Source organism: Myxocyprinus asiaticus, chromosome 14, assembly GCF_019703515.2.
Source record: "Myxocyprinus asiaticus isolate MX2 ecotype Aquarium Trade chromosome 14, UBuf_Myxa_2, whole genome shotgun sequence".
Classification (NCBI taxonomy): Eukaryota; Metazoa; Chordata; class Actinopteri; order Cypriniformes; family Catostomidae; genus Myxocyprinus; species Myxocyprinus asiaticus.
Genome location: NC_059357.1, coordinates 9,867,318 through 9,876,914, shown reverse-complemented (window position 1 = coordinate 9,876,914; position 9,597 = coordinate 9,867,318). Strand labels below are relative to the sequence as shown.

At 40.1% G+C, this 9,597-nt stretch overlaps 1 protein-coding gene across 1 annotated transcript; it reads left to right on the top strand.

The window, feature by feature from the left end:
• The first annotated feature begins 406 nt into the window (after positions 1-406).
• Positions 407-8,200, top strand: LOC127451396 (nuclear receptor subfamily 1 group D member 1-like). The gene is made up of 8 exons (XM_051716081.1): positions 407-842; positions 3,882-4,184; positions 4,281-4,369; positions 4,921-5,065; positions 5,186-5,919; positions 6,081-6,266; positions 6,608-6,818; positions 7,216-8,200. The coding sequence occupies exons 1-8, from the start codon at positions 791-793 to the stop codon at positions 7,410-7,412; spliced, it is 1,917 nt and encodes a 638-aa protein (XP_051572041.1). The 5' UTR covers positions 407-790; the 3' UTR covers positions 7,413-8,200.
• Positions 8,201-9,597: the final 1,397 nt, after the last annotated feature.

The following is a 9,597-nucleotide window of genomic DNA, read 5'->3' as shown; positions in this document are numbered from 1 at the left end:
ACTTTTATTTATGCGCATTCTAATGCGTTACCAAATTGACAATTAATGAAGGCTAGTTACAGTAAAAAACCTACCACTTAGAAACTGACACATTCTCACTCAGTATGTAAATATGTGCTGAACACCACTTGCGCTTCTTATAACTTCCCCTTATCCAAAAACACTCTTCACTCGTTACACTAAAGCACAAAACAAAGTCATACAAACACTTAATCTTGTAATCAGGCAATCTCAAACTTTTCTATTTAAATTATTTCCCAGTACTGAGGCGGCCACGTGCGCGATTTTTTTTTTTTTTTTTTTTTTTTCTGAAAATGTGTTCGAGAGAAACTGTGTCACTGGGCCACGAGGCTCTCGCCGGGGTCACATGGACACATTTCGAGCCTCGTGCAGAGGCGGCGGAGCCGGTGCGCCTGCGCTCATCTCATCCATGCATGCTTCTTGGAACGAGGGAGGCAGCCTAAGCAAAACCGGGCAGACTTTGACAGAGCAGGTCAGATCGACACAGATTGGGCGAGCGACAGGACAGGCGCACTGGCGTATGATACACTTTCATTGAATGAACCACATTTGACACTTAACTTATAACTCTGCGAGCTGCACACTTCGACATTGTTTTTTCTCCCGCATCTATCAGATGCGCACCTACTTTTTGCTATTTTAGGAGGGTCATTATTTGCCAGTTATGACTATTTACTAAAGAACCGATCCCAAGAAAAACAGCAGTGCATCTATAGAGAGAAAGCATCTCTAGGTGTTGCATTAGAGAGATTCTCTTACCAATATCTGCATGACTTTACTGGGACTCAATATGACGACAGCAGTAGACACGAACAACACAGGTAAGACACTCTGGATAATTTTAGAACAGTCTTGTCTATTTGTTTGATTGTTACTGTCGCTTGCATGCTTCACCAGTATCAATTGCGTTACAATGTCAATGCGTTTCTTACATTACGCGCTACTGAGTGTTGAATAAACAGATCCGCAAAGTTGATTTGAAATCCGTTGATGTAGTCAAATAGGACGAATGTGCTTACGTATCCTTTTAAACATCAAAAAATAAAACGTATGCATTTGTGGGATGACATTTAGAGTTATGTCGAAGTATCTCGTCGTTTTCCAATTTAACGTAAAAACCTATTTTAAATAAATAAATAGGCTGCTTAAGTAAATACGTTAGAACTTCATATATGTGTGATTGTAGGGCACGAGGAATTGCGACAAAGTAGAAAGTAGAGGAAGAACACTAATTAATTAGACTAGTTATTTTATATCGCATATCCAGTGAGAAAAGTTACATATATATAGTACGTTATATAGTACGAATCTAGATGCCGGTCTCTTGAAAATATATGCTACCTATCAGAATGTGCTACTAACGCTATATTCGTATAGTTTTTGGGTTGGGGTTAGAGTATGGGGTAGGGATAGGGCTTAGTCCAGCCTCACACTATATCGTGCCGGTAGTACATCCTGATAGGTATTATCTGCCTGACAAGATGTGCTACCTAGGTTTTTAACACATTTCATGCTGTTGTAGTACATACCGATAGGTTCTCCCGTGCCTCCCGACATGTGCTACCCATGTTTTTATTGCTGGTAGCACATTCTGAGCATGTAGCACAGATTGTCAGAACACCGGACGAGGACACGGACATCACGGGTTCAGACACACTTTCCCCATACATTTCGGGGAACTAGGTCATAACAGAAAAGTCAGGTGTACGGACATCCCTGTGATGCAGGCGCGCGTCTCAGATCCTCGCTCGATTCACATGGACCGCCGAGTCTAGTCATGTGCTTTTTGTTTTCATTCTCTATCCTCCGCCTACATCCATTGGTAAGCAGAGGCGCTCATTACATAATTCCGCCTTGTTCCGTGTCTGCCCTCCCAGCGCGAACCCGTGTGTGACGCAGCAGGCCGAGCCATGTGCGCGCTGCCATTGGACCGAATGTTGAGAGTCTGGGCTGAACATCACGTGTTCACCGTGTTCACTTTAAATGTGGGACATGAAACTGATTCAGATTAACGTTACATGAATACAGCGTCACCAAACTATCCCCACCACAGCTTTTGATAGATTATCTCTTGAAGTTATTGTTATCAAACATGCAGGGTTGCCTTTGATTTTGATCCGAATATGGTGGCAAAATTAAATGTTTGAATTAAAGAAGAGAAAAGAAAGTGTCAGCCTTCATTTCAGAATTTACACGTTAATTATTGAGTTGTTTATGATCATAAAAGTTCGAAGCGTTCTAAAAATGACGATTTTGTGACCGCACATTAGCGTTCTATGTTAATAATTATTGTGTATTGTAAGGGTTTACGTGTAGGTGCGAATGAATGGTGAAACATAAAAATAAAAAATAGGGCGTGTTTTGATAGGCGGGTCTAATGCAACGAGTTTCGTTGAAAGGCTGTCCATGAGTGGCGCACGTGGAAGAGATGCGTGCTTCCCCAATGATAAGCTTGAAAAGCTCACGCGCGACCCTCTTGTGCTTACACAAGTATTCCCTTTTGACGGAATGTTTATTTATCGACCCACTTTATTAAGTGTTTAATAAAAATAAATAAAATAAAAAAAGAAAGAAAATCGGTCAAATCCATGGGAAGGAGGAGACCTCACTGTTTGATGCAGTTAATGTAATTTTCCAAGAACCTGTTGAGGATCCTAAGTGCATTTAGAAAGAGTCGAACATGACAAAGGTTTGATACATGTAATGCGAAAGACGGTGTTAAGGAGCATTTGAGGCAGAATAGGGGAATGCAAAGTTTCCCTGTTTGGGTTCCATTTGACACAGTGACTATTTGACCTTTTGTGTTAGTGTACCCTAGTTATGTAATCTCTAGGGTATTTTGCCTTTGGTATTTGGAATAGTGTGAAGAGTATTGCCTCAAAACTCCCTTTTATCCCAAAATAATTCTTGAAACTGGCATATCAACATTGTCAGCTAACCGTAGAAGCCTATTTTCCAAACAAATTTTGTAGGCATAGTGAATAAAAGACAATTATATAATTAATGAACAGCAATAGCATGAAGATCTCACTTGTATAACTTGAAAGATGGTATCAGTTTAAAGAACAATTTAATCACAAATCTGCTTAAGATGTGGTTTCCATTATGATAAAATGAGAGCAAATGATACTGTGTTTAATTTTAAGGGACCAAAGGTAAGGCAGCACAAAGTGTTGGAAACTAGGGAACAGTATACATGCTGCAGTCAATGACAAATTGTGAACTCTAGCATGCTGTGTAGTTCCCCAAGAGCAAAGTTGACTGATCTTAACTAATTTGAGCAAACAGACACTAATAAACAAGCTCTAATTAAAACAAACAGTTGTAGTGCATATGCTACCATCACATTATTAGAGTTGCGTATTTTACACACCGTGAGCTCGCATAAATAACACGAGGCAGATGCTGCTTGCGCACATGGCTTACTACAGTATAGTGAAACTCTAAACCAAAGAACTAGAGCCCTTTGTGGCACACACTCAGGACAAAGGGAGTGGGTGCTGTAACTGTCCCCATTTTACAACAAAGCAGTAACAGTTCCTAGAAAGTAGCCCTGTTTTCCACCCAGACACATTCCCTAGTTTCCACAGCTTCCCTGTTGCCAGGGTGCCATCTGTTTGACTGAAACTCCTTGTGCAACTGAGAGAAGTATTTATGGGAACATTTAATGAGGATGTACCCACAGATTGTTTTAGGGAGGATAAAAATACCTCAACTACCTCTCAGTGGGCCTCACCTTGTATTTCAAGTGTTCCCCCAGTGCAGCACAGAGGAAATAATCCAGTATGTTATATAAAGTTTCTTAATGGTTTGTTTTTTTCTAAACCTATTTACACTGTGCTTTTCTTTACCATCACTAGGTGGGGTAATATCATACATCGGATCTTGTGGGGGTTCTCCCAACCGCACCAGTCCGATTTCCATGTACAGTGAAAATTCCAACAGCAGTCTGCAGTCCCTTACACAACCCTGCTTCGGCTTCCCACCTTCCCCCAATGGATCCCATGATTCCTCACGTATGTACACCAGCAGCAGTAGCAGCAGCTCAAGTTCAGGATCAGGAGAGGACGGAAACTCATCATGTTCCGGTGGATCCCCAAGAGGTCGTGATGATAGTGGAAGTACACGCAGTTCACCCAGCAAATCAGTTGCCACCCTTACTAGTAAGTACAAAGATCTGTAATGCACTTGATTAGCCTGATCTGTATTGCAAAGTTGCCTCGGGAATGACTACAATGCATGGCTTTATCTCCATTCAGAACTCAATGGAATGGTGTTGCTGTGCAAGGTGTGTGGGGATGTGGCTTCCGGATTTCATTATGGTGTCCATGCCTGTGAGGGCTGCAAGGTAAGATAGTTTCATCTTCTTACATGTGCACTGTAAAAAAAATTCTATATACTAAAATTTAAAATGTTGGTTTAATTGATGCCTTACATTTTTAAATAGTCAAAGTGGGGCCAAAATTACAACATGCAGTGATAAGATAATTGCACTTTTTCAACCACTTTAAATCGAGTAGAAATGGCATAAATTATTGTGACAAGTTAAATGGGTGGAAACAAAAAGCACTTTTCCACCATTGGGTAGAACTGTTCTGAGCATGGTGAGTAACGGTTCCGGTAGCATTTCCAATTAGGCATGGTTTGGTACTGTGCCAAACGGGACTGGAATTCACAGCACGGTTTGCTCAGTCTCAAGATTGGTCACTTGCTCAGTCAGTTCATCCCAATTATGATTTTGCAGCACCACAGTGTAAAAAGAAACCGCAACTAGAACCATTCGGCCCGATGGTGGTTAAGCACCTAATTATATTTTTTACATTCAGTACATTAAGTGTAAAAAAAAACAAAATTCTTGATCAAAGAACATCATTTTAAAATTGTCACCATTGTCCACAGGGTTTCTTTCGACGCAGCATTCAGCAGAACATCCAGTACAAAAAGTGCCTGAAGAATGAAACTTGTACTATTATGAGGATCAACCGGAACCGGTGCCAACAGTGCCGTTTCAAGAAGTGTCTGTCTGTGGGCATGTCCCGTGATGGTGAGCGTCTTTTCAACCAAGCATGAAGAAATAAATAGAAATGTTAATAGAAAGGTTTCAAACATAATATTGACATGGAAATGGAGATATAATGATATTCTGTCCTTTTTTTATCCCCAGCTGTTCGTTTTGGCCGTATCCCTAAACGCGAGAAGCAGCGTATGCTGGCCGAGATGCAGAACGCCATGAACAACATGGTGAACAACCAGCTGCAGAACGAATTCCAGATGGCGAGCATCACATCCAATACCCCCTGTACTTCCTCAGCTTCTCCATCCATTTCCTCATCTTCTTCATCTCCGTGGCCGGGTCTTACAGTGGGGCCCCAACACCAGCCCCCTGCAGTGCCCGTAGCACCATCTCCTTCCCCCCCTGCCCCAGCTTCACCATCAGTGCAACCGGCTCAGAGTCCTTCACCCCTTTCCTCTATTCCACCTTTGTGCACCAGCCCAGGTGTAGACACCACCATCGCTGCCATAACCAGGGCACACCGTGAGACCTTCACCTATGCCCATGATAAACTAGGTCCAGCACTGCTGCCTCACAATACTGAGCTGGACAATCGAAGCAGCAATCGCTGCATGGCTGGCTACCACCTTAATGGCCATAACACCATCTACCACCATGATAATAATGTCACTCATCATCATAAAAACTTTGAGGCACCACAAGAAAAGAGCCACTATTTTCAGTCCTCCCCAACACCTGGACCATATCAGCAAGGAATGCTTCACAATAACAATGGACAGCATCCTCCAAACAGTAATATCTATGGGGCCCACCATGGTCAGGAGATAAACAGCAGCTCCCAGGGTCAAAACTGTCCATGGAAAAAACACAAGGAGATTTTGTTGGTAAGAAGATATATAGATATCTACAGACTTTGATAAAGCTCAGAATTCCATGATGGGATAGAAACCCTAGTAAAGAAGTCTCAGTATATTTCTAAAAACAAAATTTCTTGGAAGTGATCTTGAGGAAGCAAACTCAACTATTTCTGATGCTTTTTTCCCAGGCTTGTCCAATGAACATGCATCCATTCTCAGACCCCAGCAAAACACCCCAGGAAATTTGGGAAGACTTCTCTCTGAGCTTCACACCAGCAGTGCGAGAGGTGGTGGAGTTCGCCAAACACATCCCAGGGTTCAGCACGTTATCTCAGAATGACCAGGTCACTTTGTTGAAGGCTGGCACATTTGAGGTACATTGAGTGAACATTACCCTACTTATTTAAAAAAAAAAAAAATCTTGTGTTGTTTCAAACCTTAAGACTTTCTTTCTGTGGAACAAAAAAGATGTTAAGCAGGATGTTAGCCTCAGTTACCATTTACATTCATAGCAACTTTTCACCACAATGAAAGTGAATGGACCCTGAGCCTAATATTGTCTTTTGTGTTCCATGGAAAAGAGAAAGCAGTGTGGGTTAAGTAAATTATGACAGAATTATCATTTTTTAGCATACTATTCCTTTAATCTCCTACCTCAATATATTGTACATGATCGATGGAATAATCCTTTTTTATCTTTGAATATTTCCTACAGGTCCTCATGGTGCGCTTCTGCTCTCTGTTCAACGTAAAAGAGAAGACTGTAACGTTCATCTCTGGCACCACCTACAGCCTTGAGGCCCTGAAAAGCATGGGCATGGGGGATCTGCTGGGCACCATGTTCGACTTCAGTGAAAAACTCAACGCATTAGAGCTCTCCCCAGAAGAGCTGGGACTCTTCACTGCAGTGGTGCTTGTATCTGCAGGTCAGTAACATATAAGCATCATTGACTTGACTCTGTGTTTCAAGTATCATATTTTCCCAGTAACTTAAAGGGATAGTTCAACTTGTATGACTTTTCTTTCCTCTGTGGAACACAAAAAGAGATGTTATGCTGATTGCTAGACTCAGTCACCATTCAATTTCATTGTATTTTTTTGCATACAATGAAATGAACGGTGTCTGAGGCTGTCATTCTGCCTGTGTTCAATGGAAGATAAAAAGTCTTATGTGTTTGGATCAACATGAGCAAGAGTAAATTTTGACACAATATAAATTTTTAGGTGAACTATCATTTTAATTTCCCAAAAAGTTTTCTCAGTGATTTTTTTTATCCTTAGTTTGATCCATTTTGTAATTCTTACTTTCTTTGTTCTATCCAGATCGCTCTGGTATTGAAAATGTGAATTCAGTGGAGATGCTTCAGGAAAGTCTAATCCGGGCCCTTCGATCCCTCGTCAGCAAGAGCGCCCCTGGAGATGCCTCCCGATTCACAAAGCTGCTGCTCAAACTTCCCGACCTGCGCACACTGAATAACATGCACTCTGAGAAGTTGCTTTCCTTCCGCATTGATGCATGAGCTCAAAGACTGCTGCCATGAGAAGCACCACAGTTTGGCCTGAAAGACAGAAAGGACACCAACACTGGTACCCTTTCCAAGAGATCCCATCAGAAAGCAAACTGATGCCTCCGGTACTTCAAAGCAATTAATGACACATTTGAAGGGACACTTTAGAACAAAGTGTAAAAGGCTCTAAATGGCCACGTAATAGCCTTCACGTTCAGAGCAATTAAAAGGGTTCTTGTTCCACTTTTAATCAGACTTGAAATGGGTGGCAGTTTAAGTTAATACAAAAAGAAGAACAACTCTAAGGCACAATTCCTCCATAGCAGAGAAAAACTCGGATTCCAACTGTAATACATATGGGACCCTCAGCAAGCCATAGGGAACAAGTGCAAAATGCCTCTTTGAAAGGATCTCCAGGCCACTTCCAGAGAGGGGACTAAAGACACCAGCTGCAGAATAATAGTGTCTCTCTTCATACCCAGTCAGGCCTGGGTTCCTGCCACACGGACACTCAGAGATTAAATTATCAGTTTAACCATAATTCAAATGACAAGTTATATGTGGTATTATCCTCCAGACATATTCACATCTCTTTGTAAATTCAGTGTAAATATGATATAGAAATATACTTTAAATGTTTTAAAATGTATAATATATATATTTTGTAAAGTTCACATGCTCAATGCAAATGATATATATATGGGCATAAACATAAAAGTAGAGTGTATGCATATTATAATAGTACAACATTGAACCATGTATTTCAGATGTCTTTTACTTCATAAAGGCATTTTACAAAATTTGAGTGTGTTGTCTTTTTTATGTAGATAGTTGAAAAAAAATGCATGTAACATTTTTCAGTTTTGTGTTTGTCTTGAATAAATCCTTGGTTTATCTATGAACTGCCAAAATCTATTGTAAAAGCAGCATATGAATAAATATACATTCAAATACATAAATGTATATACATATATACAGTATATATTTATATACATATGTATATACTGTATTTATGCATATACATTCATTTATATACAGTATATACAGTACTCCCCTGTTTAACATTGCCTTATTTTAACTCGTCAAATTGTTATTAGTCTTAAATTGACCGTCCCAATTTTTTTTGGAGCGTGATGCAATCATCTGATTTGAAATTACTGTACATTAAAAAAAAAAAATATATGAAATTAACAAGGTAAAACATCATACAATGTTTAGTTGTAGTGCTTTCAATATAGCAAAGTGTGAATATAATTTACAAATCACTCCTTTTTATCTTTATTAGCATTTTTCATACTGTCCCAACTTTTTCAGAATTGGAGTTGTACAAAACTAAATTGAATAAGCAGAAAACTATGAGCAAATGCCAAAATAAATAAATTAAATAATAATAATAATAAAATAAAAAAATCCATACTTCATTGATGTTTCAATTTTCAATGTGAAAAGAAAGGAAAAGTAAGAAAATAAAAACATTGACAAGTTCAGTCTGCAATGCAATACAATAATGACACATTTTGTACAAGCCATTTAAGGCTTTGCGTAAACATAAAACCTATTTTTTTATCAGGATAAGCTGAGGCATAGTAAGCAATGAATTTACCAAGGTGTTTTAGGAACACTCAAGAGCCATCATTTGCCTATCCTTTCCCCAAGCTGGACATTAAATCTGATCTATGAAGACAATTATCAAAGCATGCCATGCACATAGTCCAGCCTCCTCCTCCTCCTCATTGCAGAGATCAGAACAAGCCAGGGAGAATATGTGGAGAGCTCTTTACACACATGGACTTAGAACTGGGTCATTGTGCCCGCATAATCAGTGCTTTACAGCTCCCCATTGGCCAAGTACAGAACAAACCTCACATCTCTTTTGGCCAATAGGAGCACACTGCCGGTGCTGTACTAGAGCGCGGGTAGTCATGCTCCAAGTGCCGAGTATGTAAATAATATGTCAGGGGTGGGAAATGATTCTTCTTTTGTACTGCTGTGTAGTAAAAAAGGAGGATTAATATCTAGGGCTGCATAGCAACTAGCCTGAGGCTCCAAACACAGTCGAGTTTAAATTGTTACCTAACATGTTGTCAGATTACAGCAGATGCGACACAATGCATGTGACGCTACTTGCAGGAATAACTAACTGCTGCCCTCTAGTGTGAGGGGGAAAAAAGAGGTAAAAGTATAGGAGGCATGTGCA